Source organism: Hibiscus syriacus, unplaced genomic scaffold (assembly GCF_006381635.1).
Source record: "Hibiscus syriacus cultivar Baekdansim isolate YM2019G1 unplaced genomic scaffold, ASM638163v2 tig00110988_pilon, whole genome shotgun sequence".
In the NCBI taxonomy this organism is placed as follows: Eukaryota; Viridiplantae; Streptophyta; class Magnoliopsida; order Malvales; family Malvaceae; genus Hibiscus; species Hibiscus syriacus.
The window spans coordinates 901,456-921,895 of NW_024062942.1; the positions used below are offsets into that span (position 1 = coordinate 901,456).

At 36.1% G+C, this 20,440-nt stretch overlaps 1 protein-coding gene and 1 pseudogene across 1 annotated transcript; both read right to left on the bottom strand.

The window, feature by feature from the left end:
* Positions 1–2,913: 2,913 nt before the first annotated feature.
* On the bottom strand, positions 2,914–20,372 carry LOC120148967 (annotated as a pseudogene).
* Positions 5,349–7,208, bottom strand: LOC120149050 (alpha,alpha-trehalose-phosphate synthase [UDP-forming] 1-like). The gene is made up of 7 exons (XM_039161970.1): positions 7,057–7,208; positions 6,910–6,967; positions 6,623–6,828; positions 6,231–6,345; positions 5,951–6,086; positions 5,676–5,822; positions 5,349–5,482 (listed from the first exon to the last, which is right to left on the bottom strand). Exons 1-7 carry the CDS (start codon positions 7,206–7,208, stop codon positions 5,349–5,351), a joined length of 948 nt encoding a protein of 315 aa, XP_039017901.1.
* Positions 20,373–20,440: the final 68 nt, after the last annotated feature.

Here is a 20,440-nt window from a genome sequence, read left to right on the forward strand (position 1 = left end):
GCATGTTCATTCAGAGTTCTATTCATGCGCTCTGCTACGCCATTTGCTGCGGTGTCATAGGAACTATTGTCTCAATCTTGATCCCATTGTTTGCGCAGAAATCTCTGAATTTACTATTTATATACTCTCCTCCATTATCAGACCTAAACCGCTTGACTTTCATACCAGTCTCATTTTCCACCATGGCCTTCCATTTTCTGAAGGTATCAAAGACTTCTGATTTCTTCTTCAGAAAATAAACTCACACCTTCCTTGTATAATCATCGATGAAGGTGACATAATATAGTGAGCCTGCAAGAGATGGAACTGGAGATGGTCCTCATATATCAGTATGAACCAACTCTAACTTTTTTGCCTTGGGTGTCTTGCCAATCTTTGCAAAGCTGACTTTCTTTTGTTTGCCAAAGATGCAATCTTCATATAGTCCGACATCTTTAGATCTGACAGCTTCCCTTTTGACAAAAGTGTCTTCATCCATTTCTCGCTCATATGGCTAAGCCCTTGGTGCCATATGTTTGATTTTCTATCAGCATCTGCTACTGTAATGATATTCTCTAAATTTGAGGTTACATATAGAGTACCAGTCTTCTTACCACGAGCAATGACGAGTGCTCCTTTGGTAATCTTCATTCACAGCCTGAAAAGGTTGTACTATATCCTTCTCCATCAAGCTGTCCTACAGAAATTTAATTTCTTTTGAGGCCTGGATTATGTCTCACTCCTTTCAGCTTCCAGGTGGTCTGGTTTGGCAACTTTAGTCGGATGTATCCTTTTCCGACGATCTTCAAGGTTTCATCATCAGCTAGATGAACCTTCCCAAAATCACCACTGACATAGTTCTCCATGATTTCTTGGCATGGGTGGAGTGGAAAGATGCCCCTGAATCCAAGATCCATGATTCAATCGGACAGTTGACGCTTAGAATCATGGCATCACATGTCTCCTCTGTCATGTTGGCAGATTCTTGTGCGCCAGTATCTTTCTTCAGTGCTCGACAATCTCTTTTAAAGTGACATTTCTTGCCACAATTATAACAGTTATAATCTTTCTTTCCCGTTCTTGATTTTCCCCTTCTGTATTTGGATCTGTCACGATTTGAATTTATTTATGAAGTTCTCCCTCTAGACTCCGTGTGCAAGGCTGAGGAGGTTGATGCTTCACCCGATTCTCTCCGTCGAATTTCTTTTCTCAATACCAGATCCTGAACATCGTTGAATTTCAATTTTACTGTTTACCGACGAGCTGTTAACTGTTGTAACAGTAGCATTCCAGCTATCTGGTAGAGATAATAAGATAATTAAAGCTCGAACTTCATCATCGAATTCAATTTCCACGGAACTGAACTGGGTTGTGATTGTGTTGAGTTCATTTAGGTGTTGAGCCACTGATGCCCCTTTCGCCATCTGCAAATTGAATAATCGCCTCATCAAGTGAACTTTGTTTGAGGCCGATGACTTCTCATATACTGGAGAGAGCTGCCATAAGACCCGCCATGGTCTTTTCCTTTACTATGTTGAAAGTAACATTTCGGGATAACGTCAGTCGGATAACTCCAAGGGCTTGCTTGTCAAGAAGAGCCCAGTCTTCATTCTTCATGCTTCATGCCCTCTGGTTGCTTTCCTGAGAGAGGTTGATATAGATTTTTTTGGTACATAAAATCTTCAATCTGCATCTTCCAAAAGCCAAAGTCCCCACCATCGAACTTTTCAATTTTCATATTCCCTTCGTCTGCAGTCTTCGCTCTCACTCGAATTTGGCTTCGTTTGGATCATTCCTGACAATTTCTGCGAACCACCGTGTATTGGAACACTTTCGTCGACAAATTCGTATTGCCGACAAAATTTCACTATTCACAAAATTCACTATTTACGTGAATAATAATGAATAGTAACATCGCAAAAAATTTGACAAAATTCACAACCAAAAGCTCTGATTACCAATAGTTGGGAAATAAACGAGTAATTTCCCAATAACCATATTAGTGAGAATGCGAAATAAAAGCGGAAAAATAATACCCGAAATTGATAACAGAGTTCAACCAATTATTCCTACGTCTCCGAACTGCTGCAGATCTTTTACTAAAAAGATAAAATTTACAGGTGTTTACAAAACACTCACAACTCACAAGAAAGCTCTCTAGTATTGGGAGAAAGAAATGATTTGGGATGATTTTGAAACTAAATGAGTTAGGGTATTTATAGTTGAAGCTTAAGGACTAAGCTTTGAAAATATGCTAAAGTATAGGGACTAAAGTGTAATTTACCCATCTCAAAATTTCAACACAATTAATTACACCGAATTCGGTGCACAATCTATCGAATTCGGTGGCCTCCCTATGCAACCTCTTTTTTTGTAACACCTATGTGCACCAAAGTACTAATATTCCTATTCACTCGCAACATGCACAAATATATATCATCTCATATTACAAAGAACAATAGATATTTGTATAAAAGTCTATAAATCAACGCAACCCTACAAATCGTTTCATTTCTTTGATTCAATGATAACCCACAGATATAAACACCATCACATTAAACATGAAAGATAGAAAAAGAGAAATTGTACGCTATTGTATTAAATTAATTAGGCTTTAATATATAAAAGGTGTCCAACGTATGCCAAATATCAAACGAATTTGATCAAACAGAACGCTTATTACAAAGTCATCATACAAGTACCATGAATTCATAAAAATAATTAAACATTCTTAATTTATTAAAAACTTGACATGCATGATTTATGAGTTTAATTGTTTTTAAGTATACAATATATCTCTTATTTATCGGGTTTGGGAAAGATATGAATAATATAAATATTATGCCAAAAAAAAAGCTACTCAAACTTGAGAATCAAGTGAATGACACGGGCATATAACTTTGTAACTATTGCCTACATATATATATATATATATATATTCTATGCCCGAGCTGAGCCCTTTCTCAAGGACCTATCAAGGGATTCTTCAACGCCTCTCGGGAAGCATCGTTAAAATAGGCATACAAGGCCAATTGGATTGTCCCCAAACCCGTTCCAATCCCATTTGGTACCTGTATTCAAAGACTTGGCTAGTTATACCATCAGTTGGCATTGGATCAAGATATACATCACTGAAAAAAAATTACTTACATAGATGAAAGCATCATGCTTCAACATTCCATATACCAAGAAAGCCGGACTCATCAGGAATGTGGCAAGAGACAGCGAGAACGGCACGTACTCGACGCTTCTGGTTTTGATCACCAGATTCTGCCATATGAACACTGAGTGAGAACAAATTACTCAATCCGATGGTCGAAAAATGAAATTACGATGAACTTACGATTATAAGCGGAGGAGAAGCAAACATGGAAATCAGAGACGCAACACTTAGATAACCGACAAAAAGTTGCCGTGATGTGGCGTCCAAGAATCTCAGGCTAACGGAAACTACGGCAGCAAATATTGCAGAAACCGATACCAAGAATCCCAGCATCTTCAACTGATACAATCATGTCAAAAGTTATATAAAGAAAGGCATTTCTAGTCGGATCATCGCTCCATAGAAAATTGTTTTCTTAAGTACCTTCATTGGCTTTTCATCATTAAATCTATTGGAAAATTGCTCCAATGGAATTGACTGCTTCCACCAGGATAATACCAGGAGATACAAGGGGCATGCCGTGCCAGAGACGTATCAAGGAGTTCAATAAAGCATATATGTAAGGCATTCCTGAGAACTGTTCTGTTGATCCATTTCTGATTATTCTCCTAAATGTTAGTCTGTAAAAGAAACAGCAAGAAATAAGCCCTTGCATTTGAGTTTTTGTTCATTCAATCTTGATTATGTCCTACACAAGTTTGAAACCACTTACATAGGTGACAAGAACAGCACAAAAGCAAAGATGTTACCTGAAAAAAATTAACATTGAAACCAACAGATGTTCAGCTTATTGATATTTCAAGAAAAGAAAAAGCAGTATATTAATGATTAGACGAGAGTTGAAACGGGGAGGTTGAGAGACAAGTACGAGGGAAAACATAGGCAGGCTACCTGCAACACCAGCTGCATCACAGCAAACTGCATAAACTGAAGATACCACTATTGAATACATTAGCAAATTTTGAAACTTGTATTTCTCTTCTCTCTTCACCTGTGTTCTTTTGCTGATAATATATTGGACACCAGCCAGATGATCATGCCAATTGCCTCATAAGACAAGACTCCCTGTAGATAGATTTTTTAAGCCGCTAGCTTTTATTGTAGATAATTATCACTATTATATATATACACACTTTTCTGATATATCATTACCATTTTCCCAAAATTTTATCCGAAAACTAAATTCAAAACTCTTGACTTATCATTATTGATCCAATGATGAATTTTTATCTGAATCGTGTTTTTCTCCGCAACATCCTCCTATTAAACATTAAAGATAATTTTATATCCAATTATATATATATATATATATATATATATATAATTAAATATCAAATTATATCTTAAAATTAAATTTAAGTAGCAAAATGAATATCTACACTTCCCTTTTCTATGTAATATGATTTAGTATTTTTACTATGTGTGTTTCAACTCCATTGAGGGCCGATAGTTCTCAAAAATACAATTCATGTCTGGTAATTCTTTCAATTTTCTATGGAATTGCATGAGAAATGTTATCATGGGGGAAAATTCGAATAGGGATTGAAAAAATTGGGTTATTGCATGAAAGTCTGTACCAGTAACAGCATATAGTGCACATAATGAATAAAAATCAAGAGAATGATCCTGTACCAAAGTAAGGAAATGCATTAGAAATCTGTTCACAATCAATCATCAATAACAGGGAGACAAATGTATAAAACATGGGCTAAAAACATGTAAGTATGCTGAAAGTAGTAGTGAAGGGTCTCATTGAAAATTTCTACTTCATTAAATGAGCTCCTGGTGCACCTTGCTGACATTGATATAGTGTCCATATAAGCACATATCAAATGAGTTTTCTTTATCTTTTGAAGAATATTTTTTGTAAATTGCTTTCCATTTCATTAGAGATTAATCATATTATCAAGATGCAATTGAGGAGCACATTGATATAGTGTCCATATAAGCACATGTTCTTGTGTATCCATGCATAAAGCATAATTTTAGAACATGAGCTAATAACTTTTATCTGTTCTTTAAACCGTCATTGTTTATCGATAAGATAAAACCATCCAAACACTTCAAATTAGAATTTTGCATGGTTTCACTAAAATTTCCTAAAAGTGACTCAATAAGTAGAAAAAAGTGAATGAGATAGAGCTTAGACATTCGTCCAGTCTGCATCTTTCATACTGACCATTAAACCTTTTGTTCAGTTCTTTCATCATATCAAAGTGGCAAATATAAAGATGATAAGGTGGAGCCGAACCAGATGATGTATAGGTACATCAGTAAGAGTTCCTAATCTTCCATTAATGAGCCCAACAATCTCATGGACCTGGCTTGTAAGCTTTTGATCTATGAAATTAAGAATATAAAAATGCATGATTTTGACAGTAGGGGAGGAAGTAAGCAATATTCACATTAGCAACAAAATAATAATAATAATAATGTCAACGACAGTCAAGAAATCCTGCAATTATCAGCAAAAGTTAAGGAATCTTTAAAGTAATCTAGTAGAAGAAGAAAAATGTTGTATAAAGGAACATACACTCAGTAACATCAGTCCTGGTAGGGACAGCAATTTGCAGGAGAACCACCTTATCACGCCGATGAGGATTTTCCTCGAGGAATTTTTCAAATGCCAAAACCTTCTGTGGTGGTCCTTTGATCATATCAAATCGATCAACGCCATTACCTTACAATTATTAAACATTAACCATGAGTAACTCAAAATATTTACATGTTTGCTTTAAAATGCATTATGATTGCTATAAGCATATTAACAAATATCAGCCAAGCGTACTGGACTGTAGTGCTTTCAACTGGGAAAAGAAGACGGTGAGAAATCAATTACTTCCTTTCGGGCAGCGAACCTCTCTTTCAGCTCTTTCATGTGTTCTTGGACTAGAGGGAGTTCAAGAGCTCGAATGAACCTATCAGAATCAATCCCCATGGGGAACTGTAATTTCAAGTTCCCAAGAAAAGAAGTTGTTATAAGCAATAGTGTTACAGTGCTAAAAGACCTATGGAAAATAAATAAATAAATGGAGATTTGAAGGTGTTTAGAAAACAAAGAAACGGAAAAGGATCAGTTAAGACATACCGCGGCTACACGAGTCAGCTTTCCGTGGTCCTCTATTCCTTCAGGTGTTCCCTCCAGCCCAGCAATACGAGTACAAGCACTAGCAAAATGCCTTGCATAGTCATATGTGTGGAAGCTGGAAAGCCAACATGCCAGCAATTCAAAACAAAACTACAAAAACGGCCTAGAGAGCTTGTTTTTGGCAGAAGTAAAATAAAATAAACAGAATGCAAGAAGTGATAGAATACATTTTAAAACTAAATTGACAACAATTCCTTTGGTTGCAAGAAGTTCTCTATCATCAGTTTAACCAACCAATAAGTTCTATCCCAATACATGAACACTGAAAAGAAAACAAGAGAAAATGTATTTGCCTTCAAATGTAACAATTCCAGAAACAAAAATGATCTTACCCTACTAAATCAGCAGCAACTACGGATCTGAGCAGAACCGTCCGAGATGGCAGCGTCCTATGGATTTCAGAAGAAGGAAAAGGGGTATGCAGAAACCAACCGACTTTCATGTTACGGTAATCATGGCACCAAACCACATCCCCTTCCACATAATGTTCATTAACCACGTCGGAAAACATCTGGTTTACTCTCTTGTAAGCATCAAACTGCTATTGAAAACTTCTAGTCATCGCAAGGCGGTCTTCTTGTGGGAGTCCAAAGTAACAGTGGCCACAATATATTGTTACAATATCCATTATAGTGTTGATGAACAGTTTCTTCATCAAGAAATACAGGTATACACCTCTGCATTAAGTAAAGCACAAGATTTAACATTAACCCTGAAATTTTCTAGATCGTGGATTACATGATAAATTGCTAATAACATTAAGAACTTCATTTCTACAACCTTTTCTGCTAAAGCTTTTCTTAATGTCTTTTGTCCAATTTCATCAGGGACATTTACACCAGCCCAACCAATCCATCTCGTCTCAAATTCTTTCACATTGTGGGATGCCAAGGCAAAGGTTGTAGTGGTCGTTAACATCAAAGAGTTAGTCCGGAAAAAAATCCATCACCGTATATATACACAGGCAGAATCTTCAGATATTATCCGTAGACCATGCAAATGTAACGTACAAATCCAGAATGGCTGTTCCATTGAATTACGTTTATCGTGTATAACCAACCATGATATTTCAAGGAAACAACCATTGAAATTTAAACTACGATATCACCATTCATTCTCAATTAAGTTGAGGATCTCCTTCTTTCACAACAACTGTCATTTTAGTTTTATCCAAATACTAATAAAATCATTGAAATATAATTGGCTGAATATAAAGCATGTGTGGTTTATAAGCTTCTTTAGGCCGCTACCTTCACGTGTGTGTGAAGCTGAAAGAGATCATAAGTTTGGGTCACAATCACTCTCTTTTCTATGACATGGTGGACCCTAGAACATTTTTAATGAATAAAAAAAATCAAACATGGATAAAGAGTTAATAAATTGATTTTGAATGAAATATATAAATGTTATTTGTTTATTTTAAATATTTACTCATATAACATAATCTATCTTTATTAGTACATAACTACTTGAGAGATTTTTTTAGAGAAGAATAATTTTGTAAATAAATTAAACTTCAAATGAATGCTTGATCATATTCATTTATTTAAAAGTTGTGTATAGTGTTAAAAAAATTATGTGTATGTATTCATTTGTTTATTTTTTATATTAATCTAGGTAGTATTTATTTAGAAACTCTCAACTCATTTGACAATGAACACTCAAACACTCCTAACATACAATGTGCTCGAACCCAAAACTTCTAAGGATAACAATTAATCATCCATTTAACTAAGATAACTTAATTCGCACACATCTATTTAATTTAAATGCACATGTTTATAGACAAATAATATTATGTTCACGAATAATAAAAAGAAAACAAACTATAAATAAGTATATTTTTATTTTATATAATATAAGATAGTCAAATATAAATACAAATCATTAAATTATTTTCCAAAATTTTATTCAAAAAATATTTAAAAATATTATTATTTTAATAAAACTTAAAATTCTATAAAATCTTAAAAAAAATTAAACCCCTAAAATCTTGGCGTTTTTCTCGAAAAATATCTTTTTAATTTAATATTCCCGATCAGACTATATTTCCCGATCTAACACCCTTTACAGTAAGGTGCGCCCCCTGCAGCGTGCTATACACTGATTTGGCGCCACGTGGGGTAAGGCACGTCTTATGCTGACATGGATACACGTGTGTATGGCGCGGGGCAGGGGCCGCGTCATACGCCACGTAAGATATAGCGTGGGGCAGGAGCCGCGCTATTCAATTATCTCAATTATCAAACATGCATAATGCAAGACACGGTGCAAGGACCGCGCCTTGCATTATTTTCCCAAACTTCTCCGCTTTAAGGCATCCTCTCTCGGCTATAAATAGTCGTCTCCCGTAAACTCTCTCACCAACAATCCTTTGAATCAGTAAATAATATCCGACAATCATCTTATATTTGATTCAGAAGTTTGCTCGATCTTTCGTTATAAGGTAATTTTGTTATAATATTTATTTTATAGTTATATATGATTATTTGAAAAAATATTATACTAATTGTTTTCAATTAATTTCTGTGTTTTTAGAATTAGAAAGTGAGAGCATAAGTCGAAATATTTTTGCGGTGCAGGTAATAATATAAAAATATATTATTTAAATTATTTACGTTTATGTGTAAAAAATTTATTCTGTTATATTTTTGGTCATATATTATTTATTTAATCAGGTTTGTTTCAGTTGTTTTTTTTTTGCAGATATAATATTGTTGCACTTTTAAACTCTAAGAATGACGTGACTTTCAGCTATTGTTTATTATGATGGAGAAATTCAAGAAGATGAAACCGTCGTTGTTTTTGTATCAAATGAGCGTGTTAAAATATCATTCAAGAGAAACATAACTCTTGAGGAGCTGATAACGAAGATTTTGAGGAAGGTTCATATTGGAAGTAATAGAAGAATGTCGTCGTTAAAGTACAAATTTCCAACATCATTGTTGCCATTAATTTATATAGCGTTCGAACTATCGAACAATGATGATGTTGAAATGATGGCTGATTCTCAAAGTAATTATTCAGACGACGATATTGAGATGTATGCAAAGTTTGTTCAAGTGTGTGTTGTTCGGGGTTAGCCATTAAGCTCACACTATGGGCTGGCTGAACAAGTTGATCAAGTTGATAGCCCGACTACAGTAAAGTGTAATGATTTTAATGCCATCGACGCAACAATTTGTGCAGTTTCCATTTGACACGATGGCTTCAAGCTCCAGGGGGAGGCATTCGACTGCGAGCTTTTTCGATCTCAATCCAGATATGCCTTCTAGTTCAAGGGGAAGACGTGTCAGTATTAGGTTCTTCGTGAGCCTGGTGCGGATGGTGCTGAGACTGGATTATTCATTCACCCAGAATCACAACAATTCAACTCCGATGGTGATGATGATATAGATGAAGTTCTAAAAATGTGGCACAAACTGACCCTTCAGCACACATGTATGAAGATGATTATGATGTAATGTACGAGCCAGAATTTGCGGATATGCCTCATCTCGGTGACTATGGATATTACTCATCAATAAATAATGGTGAGTTATCTTTAGGCATGGAGTTTTCAAGCAAGGAAGAAGCGATGGTGGCTATAAAAAATTACAATATATGTAATTCTGTTCAGTCCAGAGTCGACCGCTCCACGACCGAAAAATATGTATGCTACTGTGCCCGACACGAAAACGGATGCAATTAGATGGTTCGCGTATCGAAGAGAAAGAGGAAAAACAACATATGGGAACTAACAGTATACAACGGTCCTCACACATGTTGTGATGGAGGGGTCAACAAAGATCATCCCAACTTGGACTCTGAAGTGATATGCCAAGCCATCATGCCAACGGTAAAAGCAAGCTCTCATATAGCTGTTGCAGTGTTGATTTCAGCTATACAATCGCAGTATGGGTAAAATGTATCATATAAAAAAGCTTGGTTGGCAAAACAAAATGCCATTGTCAAACTTCATGGCGAATGGGATGCATCTTACAACGAACTTCCAGGTTGGTTTAGGCTGGTACGGACGTTGAATCCTGGGACAATTGTGTACTTCGAAACCTCCTATGCATACCATAATGATCGAGTTCTACACGATCGATGCCAATTCTACCGGGTTTTTTGGACTTACCCACAGTGCGTTAATGTTGTCAAATACTGCAAGCCTGTGGTCCAGATCGACGGGACTTTCTTGTATGAAAAATACAAGCAAGTTTTATTATTGGCAGTTGTCTAAGATAGCAATCGCAACATTCTTCCAGTTGCTTTTGCTCTTGTCGAAGGAGAAGATACAGATTCTTGGTCTTTTTTCCTCCGAAACTGACGTGCACATGTTATCACGAGGGAGAAAATCTATGTCATTTCAGATCGCGGAGCTGAGATCAAAGCAGCAATGGAGTCTTTGGGTCCAATGTGGCAACCACCCTTTGTCCAACATAGGTATTGTCTCCGACACATTACTGCGAACTACCATAGAAGGTACAAGAAGAATGATGAGCGTCAATTAATTGTACGCATGGGTAAGTGAAAGCAAGTTAGTAAGTTATACATTTTTTAATCATTTTAATTTTGTAAAGAAATCAAGTTATTAAGTTATACATTTTTTATCAGGTTACGAACTACTTCCTTGAACGTTTGAATCAATGCTTCAAGATTTGCGAGCGAAGAACAAGGAAGGATACGATTACATCAGCCTCATAGATAAAGAAATGTGGACGAACGCATATGATGGTGGATATCGATATGGACACATGACGACCAACTTGGCTGAGGCAATCAATTCAACCTTAAAGGGTGTACGTCACTTACCTGTAGCGGCTTTGGTAAAAACTACATATTTTCGTTTGGGGGTGCTTTTTGCGAAGCTCGGGGGACAAGCTGAAACTTAGATGCAAGGCGGTCATCTCTATCACCCTAGATTAGTTGCAGATATACAGAAAAAAATTGTTGCATCAAATGGAATGTCTGTAACAAGTTTCTCTAGAAGTCATGAAATGTTTCGTGTCACAGAGTTACCGCAACCTCTTCAAGGAATTGAAGCTGTGTCGTTAAGAGTAAATCTAAAGGACAGAACGCGCGACTGTGGGTTTTTTCAAGCTCTGAAGCATCCATGCTCTCATGTGATAGCAGCTTGCTCGCATACACGCCAAGACTATAACTATTTTGTGGATCCCGTATACCTACTATATGAAGTTTTTAAGGTATACAAATTTGAGTTTCCCCCATAGGTAATGGCAAAGACCCTGATGAGGTTCAAGATTGGCTTCCGATTGTACCAAATCTGAGTTTATTGAGGGAGCGTGGTCATCCAAAATCAAATCGAATTCATTGCGATATGGATATTCGAGAAAGATCTAGACAAGACAGAAGATGTGGGCATTGTAGAAACCCAGGACACACTAGAAAAACATGTCCACTTCTGTTGTCATCAAGTAACAATTGATGAGGAAATGATTTAGTTGTTTATCAAATAATAATTCTTGTATTTTGCTTTGCATTTACTTCAAGTTAATGTTATTCGATAACCGCTGATGAAGATTAAAAAAAACGATACAATTACACGTCAAGACTATAACTATTTTATGGATCCTGTATACCTACTGTCTGAAGTTTTTAAGGTATACGAATTTGAGTTTCCCCCCATAGGTAATGACAAAGACCCTGATGAGGTTCAAGATTGGCTTCCGATTGTACCAAATCTGAGTTTATTGAGGGAGCGTGGTCATCCAAAATCCAATCAAATTCATTGCGATATGGATATTCGAGAAAGATCTAGACAAGACAGAAGATGTGAGCATTGTAGAAACCCAGGACACACTAGAAAAACATGTCCACTTCTGTTGTCATCAAGTAACAATTGATGAGGAAATGATGTAGTTGTTTATCAAATAATAATTCTTGTACTTTACTTTGCATTTACTTCAAGTTAATGTTATTCGATAACCGCTGATGAAGATTAAAAAAAATGATACAATTATACGAGATTAGACGTTGGCATTATATTAACGAATAATTGATATTAACGATACAATAAGTATTAAATGATAAATGATAACCAAATTACAATAATTTATATTAAATGATAAATTAACAAAGTAAGTATTAAATGATAAATAATAAAAAAATTACAATAAAAAAGTCCAATAAACAAGTACAATAAAAAGTACTAAATACAAGTATAAAAAAAATCTATCGATGCCTGCGACGCGAATGTGTTCCGTAGGGCAGTGGCTGTCGGTCTCGAGGAGGATTTCTTCGTATCACTGGTTTGACTCCTCGCTGTCATCATCATCACCATCATCTTCATCGTCGTCATCGTCGTCGTCCTGAGCAACTACATTTTGTTGATAAGGAGTTGATGACGATGAAGCACCTCCATAGAATAAGGACCATCGAGGCGTATGACTGACTATCCGACCGGCCTGTGAAAACTGACCCATACATCACTGAGTGTGAAAACTGTACATGAGGTGTCTGTGCTGCGGCCATGGGTGATGAGGCTGAACCCGCCAAAATGTGAGCATATGAACCCTAAGTCAGATATACAAACATAGACCCATAATAGCCTCCAGGAGGGGTCATATAACTCTATGACGGTGGCAGCGGCGGGGTCATAAAACTAGGTGAAGGCGACGGTAGCGGCATCTGGTAATGGAAAGGCGGTGGTGGCATCATATATGGTTGCGGTATGTAAGCTGGTGGATACGGTGGTTGCTGTGAAGGTCATGCTGGTGCAGCTGAGGATGAATCGGAAGCACTTGCTTTCCGTCCACGAGTCGAGGGACGATGGTGCTGTGTCGGTGAACGTCTTTATCGACGTCGCGAAAAGGTCTGCCCTCGTGTATCCTCGGAAAGCATAAACAGTTTCCCGTTACTATTGAACCACTCGTAATAACCGTCAGCAACCATCAAGAGGTCAAGTGAAATGAGCTCTCTACGGGGAAGGTGCCAATGTCAATCCTCCGACAACACGACCCACGCATGATGCCTCACCAGCCAATTTATATCTGTCTTGTTTCGTCTATCTGTGCTATGCAACTCGTCCATATTGCGAGGTGCTTCTGAAATTGGTTGAAAACAACCAAATCGTCAGAGCAAGCGATCAGTGGAGTGCTACTCGACGGTCGCATAACATATCAAAGGGACTATCATCATCCAAACATCTGATGGGCCCCTCAACTCAGGTGGGATCACCGCCCTCACATCATTAGTAGAATATAGCACCCATTCAAACTAAAACAAATATGTATAATTTTTATCAAAATAATAATCTAATTATATAACTATAATCTAAAATCGATTTTTAAACATTAAAATTCATACCTGTGTGCCAGCCTTCTATCGATTAACACCCTAATTTTTTCTAATTCATCAGGTAGCTCCTGATGATTTTTCCTATCAGTAGACCACCTATTCAAGAAAAATAATTTCTTATTCATTGTATAAAATTATTAATATACAAAATCAGTTTTATAATTACCTCAGGAGTAGCGGAAATACGAATGGGTTCTTGACAACGGGACATAAAAAGGGCAATCGATACCATGCCCAACACAGCAGCAGGAGACATCCGCCGATAGTTTTACGCCTGTAGTCAATGGCTCGACACATCTCCCTGTACAGGCAAGCCAAAACTGTCGAGCCCTAACTGAGTGAACCGGCCAGATGAAAGTCGCCAAGATGTTACAACCACATATAGTGAATTTGGTTGCGCGATTTGTCCGGCATCAACAACCCTCCTATCAGCTGCAGTATGCATGCCTGTGCATACTGTTTAACTTCATCGTCAGACGCGTCCTCGCTCAACTCCCGAAAATTGGCATATAACCAATTTAACGGTATCCGTCCACCGTTAAAATTTTATGGGACACGTCTTAAACTAACCCGGCACAAAGTAGTCCAAGAACCAGAAGCTATCCCTGATATCACACATCCATCCACCGAAAGCCCCAGGTGCATATAAACATCTTCAATCGTGATTTTGGACTCTCCGCACGGAAGATGGAATGTGTGGGTCTCCGGCCTCCACCGCTCTACTAAGGCAGAAATAAGGTCTGGTTCTATCTTATAGTGACCCTGATATCTACTTAGGTGATCGAATCCAACCTATACTAAATACGACATTACACGAGTAGGTATAACTAACTTAAGGTTCCTAATAAAAGGATCTAATATACGATCTCTCTCCTAAAATATAAATAATTACACAAATTAATTTTTAAACTAATAATCATGCATTAAATTAATTAATTAATTAAATTAAAACGTTAAAATGTTACCGTATCAGCAAAGTGTCGAGATATATGATTTTCATCCAACCAAAGTAGACCGCCTTCATTTTATATCTGCAAAAAAATTAATTAAATAAAATATTAAACAATTAAAATAATTAAATAAATTAAATAAATTACTAAAAAAATACTAAATATAATAAAAATATACCTTAATAAGAGAATATAAGAGTATTTGAGAGAAGTTAAGAGGATTTGGTGTGATGAAAGTGATTGAGAATTGAGGTATTTATAGGGAGGGATGGGTGTGAACAGGCAGGGGTAGGTTGGTAATTAAGGGTATAGCAAGGGCAGGGCAGCGCCTTTCTGACGCGTGTCAGAATCACAGGTAAGGCGTGGATCCTACCCCGTGCTATACCCTTAATTACCAACCTGCCCCACGCCATACACACGTGTATCCATGTCAGCATAAGGCGCGCCGCAGGTGGCGAGCCTTACCCCATATGGCGCCAAATCAGCGTATAGCGCGCTGCAGGGGGCGCGCCTTACTGCAAAGGGTGTTAGATCGGGAAATATAGTCTGACCGGTGCCTGATCGATAATATTAAATTAAAAAGATGATTTTTCGGGAAAAACGTCTAAAATCTTTTAATTCCAAACTTTCTATTATTGTCGTACAATATTTTTCATCCTTCTCGCCACGACCGTACAACAAACCGTAGATTCCATTTCTTACTCTCAATACAGAACTTTAGGTGGCGTTTGGTTCGCTGGAATGTTTATGAGGGAATTGGAATCTGTGAAGGAATTGGAATCTGTTAGGAATTGGAATCCAATTCCATATTCTGTTTGGTTCGCAAACATGTCAGATGAATTTGATTTCAGTAACGTAAAATGATAGGATTGCCCTTCTTGTTTTTTTTTTTGCTTAATTTTAGTTTGTTTTATAAATTACATGTAGCAATATATTATAAAAAAATTTAAAAATTAAATTTTAATTTTATTGATTGATTATTCATTTCAATAAATTATAAAAATCATGCTAATAAATATCATAAGTTAAAATCATCCCAATTAGGGATGGTCATAGGTCGGGTTGGGTCGGTTTTTGGTACATTCGACCCGAGAACAAGGGAACCTCCATCCAAGACCCGACCCGACCAAAATAAAGTTTCACCCAACCCGACCCGAATATATGAATTAGAAACCCGACCCGACCCGAAATAATAAAAAAATTATTTTTATTCAATAAAAACAGTGACTTAATTGGGAAAAATATATATAGAGAGGGGTATTATTGTAATTATTCCTAAATATATAAGGTAAAATTATATATTTTTTGGGTCGGGTCGGGTATTTTTCACCCTAAACCCGAACCCGACCCGAATATCACTTTAAAAAAAACTGACCCGACCCGACAAAATAAAGTTTCACCCGACCTGACCCGACTCAAATATATGAATTAGAAATCCGACCCGACCCGACCCGAAATAATAAAAAATTATTTTTATTCAATAAAAACAGTGACTTAATTGAAAAAAATTATATATAGAGGGGTATTATTGTAATTATTCCTAAATATATAAGGTAAAATTATATATATTTTCGAGTCGGGTATTTTTCACCCTAAACTCGAACTTGACCCGACCCGAATATCACACTTAAAAAAACCGACCCGACCAAAATAAAGTTTCACCTAACCCTACCCGAATATATGAATTAGAAACCCGATCCGACCCGAAATAATAAAAAAATATTTTTATTCAATATATAAATAAGTTATCAAAAGATTGATGAGAGTAGTATGGTCAAATTTCAATTCTCTCCAACAAGAGAATTCTTGGATGGAATTCACTTTCCCTCATTTGATAGAAAGTTGAAGCCATGAGGGATTCTAATTCCCTATGAAAACTTGAACCAAACATGTGAAAGTGGTGGAATTGGATTCCAATTCCCCTAATTTAAAGGGATTCATGCCAACCAAACGCTACCTTAGTCTCCCAATTCCTCTTCACGCGCGTTTCCAACTTACGATCCGCGCGCTGTTGGATTGTGGGGCGCGACTTGGTCGGTAGGATGGGACTACGTTTAGAGTTACAGCTGGGGTAGAGATCTGGATTATACCGAAATCATCGGCGTCGCATCGGATTTGAACTAGTTAAGTAGGATGTTGGGCGAGTTGACTCGGCCTAATTTGGAGGTGGACGGGGCTAGCTGGAAATTACAGAAACGCCCTCGCGATTTCGAAACGGATGTTTAACCGTCTTCTCAAAGTGTTCAAAAAATCGGTACGTTCCTTTTTCGATCGTTTTCTTTAAAGTGCTAATTTACAAATTAGAGTTTAATTTTAGATTGATTCATGCGTTGGTAAAAAAATGGGCAGGGGGTATTAAGGGACATAACTGAAACGATGCAAAGAGAAGTACTGGAAGGAGGTCTACTGACTGCCTGCCTGGGAATAGGGAGTAATGACCTGAGAGGACTTATTCAAATTTTCAAAGATTTAGCTCCACAGTATTGTACCCCTCATTACTCCCAAGAATTGTGAGTCGAACAAACAAATTGGACAATTTTACTGTATTCTTTCGTATCTTTCAAATTTGTATCCAACTTGTGCTTGGAATTTGGATTGTTTCATATGAACTTAATTCAAATTAATTACTTAATTTCACTTACTGAGCTCAGTTTTTCCCCAATTAGTAAATGTTACCCATTTATAAGAAAAATGTACTACAATCTCATAAATTAAAAATAAAATGAGTTATCATCATATCAAGCATATTGATTTATATAAACATAACCCCACTAAATTAATGCATGCATACTCTAACCTACTTCAACTGTAAAAGCTAAAAACTTTATCTCCGATTCTCGCCCTTTCCACGATTCATTCAACACACTATATATACAATTACAAATTAACATTTATATTCCCATACCTTACACTTACTGTCACACATCTCCATTGTTATTCCTTTTTCCTTCTTTTGGAGCTTTTAAGGTTGCTTGTAACTCCTCAGACCGATACGGGTAACCCGATCCAATCTGGAGGGTCACATTAGGACCACCGGAGCGACTCACTGTAAAAATAGTGGAAATTTTAAAAATTTTATTAAAAACATGTAACTTATAAAATAATTTATCAGTATACAAAAATAAAACAGATTTTCATACTCAAATATTAAAACAAAATACAATTACATGCCCCCTAATTACATGTATCATACTCTGCAAGCAACGCCGGAAGAACTCCTTTACTGAAGTCGATAGTTGCACTGATACCATTCTTTTAACCTGAAATAGTGAGTAATAGAGTGAGCTTCGGAAAGCTCAGTAATACAGAACTACCAGATGATGCTGATGAACGTGCATATACAGATAAACATATGTTCCTTATTCTTTCCGAACATTTACAGGTTTTTATACTGAGTAGAGATCATACTAATATTTCAGGTGGTAACGAACAATGAGCTTTCAGTTCAGAGAAATATTTCAGATGATTGAGTTCAGGAGATCAGAATAGGTGATCTAGTGTGTTCCCAAAAACCATGTAACTTTTCATATCTTTTTAAAACATATATATATACCCACATCCCAACACAACATAATGTGTAGGTTCCCCAGAACCATACACCTAACTCACACAACTTGTAAGGCCTTGAGCACAAAGCCGAGGAACCTGCGGAAATACTTCCTTCAACAATACCCTACAATTAAAATAATTTTCCGTCATTAAACGGAGATATCAGAAACCAAAACAAAATTCAGAACATATATCATAACAGAATCCAGATCAGAAATCATAACAGAATTTAGGTCATGTATCAGAACAGAATTCAAGTCGGAAATCATATAAAATATTTATATGATTAGGGAACACACCAGAGTTTACAGATATTATTCAGATGTACTGGATAATCTTAGCAGACAGAGAAACACAGATCTTCAGTATACCGATAGAATGTCGGAATTTAGAATCACTATTGGAAAAGTTCAATAACTGACGGAATCATCAGTTATTCAGAATGATACTTGAGCTGATAAGGAAGAATTGAAGGTTCAGGACATTTACAATCTATGTCGATTGGTCGGATTATCGAACAACTCTTAGATGAATAGTTCCCAGAACTAATACTTATCGTCTGGTCAATTCGTTGTTCTTCCAGGGTATTTACACTTTAATACCAAAATTTTTTATCCATAGATCATCTTCGGAATTATCACTGAATAAATCTTCCAATATCTTTATTTCATTTTCACGCTTTCACTATATCATGAAATGTTGACGTGCTTGATTTGTAGTTCATGATCCATAAGAACATTACATCATGTATGTTCATTAACGTTTCCAGACTCATTCAAATCACTTATTTAATCCTCAGTCATTGAGGTTACTTATTTCATTTAGCATTCAAGTCTATTCCAGTTACTTCGGGATTTTCCAGAGTAATTCAAACGTTCCTGAATTTCATATACATGTTGTATTTCCGTTCCATTCAATTTGGTCTCCGTGGTTGATGTGTCGAACAAACGTCCAAATCTTAGTACTGAATGCGATCTAGAGTTGAGCTGAGATGAATACTTCCAAAATTTATCATCGAGACAAACTTGAGAAGACGAACATGCATTCAAGTAATATCTATGCCATTCAGGTATTGACATAACTTTAGGATTGATCTACTCACTTAAATTGTGTTCCATTACTTTTAAAGGTAGTCCAACACCTATGCTTATTTGGATTCCTTAATTAATCCAAGACATTTACTTAGTTTAGGCCATAAGGTTATTTTGGTAATTTTGGTGTTCAATTTTATTCCATTCATTTGAGAGCTCGAGGATATCCAATCATTCCTGAGCTTGGTGATATTCTTGGGTCATTTCCATTATAGGGGTATTTTGGTCATTTTACAACAGTATATTTCAATCCTTTCCTTCCGTCTGATCTTACTATTAAATTCAATCTTATCATTTATTTCAGTCCTTTCGAATAATTCTGACAACAGAACACCCCGACAAATTGTTCTTCAGGTATTTACTCATAACTCGGATATTTCCGGGTCAAGTGCCTTCTCAGATTTTACAAACGGAATATCAGGAATTTTCCTGCTCTAAGTTAGGATCTTAACAATCAAATTCGTACTTAATCAAGTATAAATCCTTAAAGTACTTTCTCATTTAGGGTCAACTCGGACTATTTTACCTCTTAAGGCTTTTTCGTAATTTCTTAACCAGATAATTTCGATATTAGCTCTTAACGAAAATAATATAATTTAGAGATCCTATGATTAATTGCTTTCTTGAATACTCTCTGATCTTGAAATGATTCCCTCAACAGACTTCTAGTATCATTCTCAAACCCTCATAGGATTAAAAATCGGTTATCCATAATTTCCAAGTAAAACAAACATTTCTTATGCACATCAATATTTTTATCAGATTAATATGTCTGTAAAAACCTCTTATCCAACTTCCATATTCAAATCTTGTCTTTTTATAACATAAGGGTATTTTCATAATTTTACCCTATCGGAGTATTCTCATAATTTCTCATCCAAGTACCTTTAACATTTAACCTTTGATAAAATAAATTATAAGTTACAGATCCAGATTGATTTCTTTATCACTAAGCACATAACTTGTAATTTAATTCTAACAATCCCTCAATTTCTTATAAAAGTCATCTGAGCCATATTCAGTTACATACTTTCTACCGCATTCGTATCGAGTGTAGAACTTCATTAACTACCCAAATGAGACCAACATTATCTTATTCATGCATTTACCAATATTCACATGTTCCATAAAGCATAAAGAGGTAGTAAAGTATTACCTCAATTTTTGTGCCATACTGATCGACCATATAAATTCCATTCGAACGCCTTTGATCTTTAATTCAACTCCCAATATTTCCTCGGATCCATATCAACAGAAA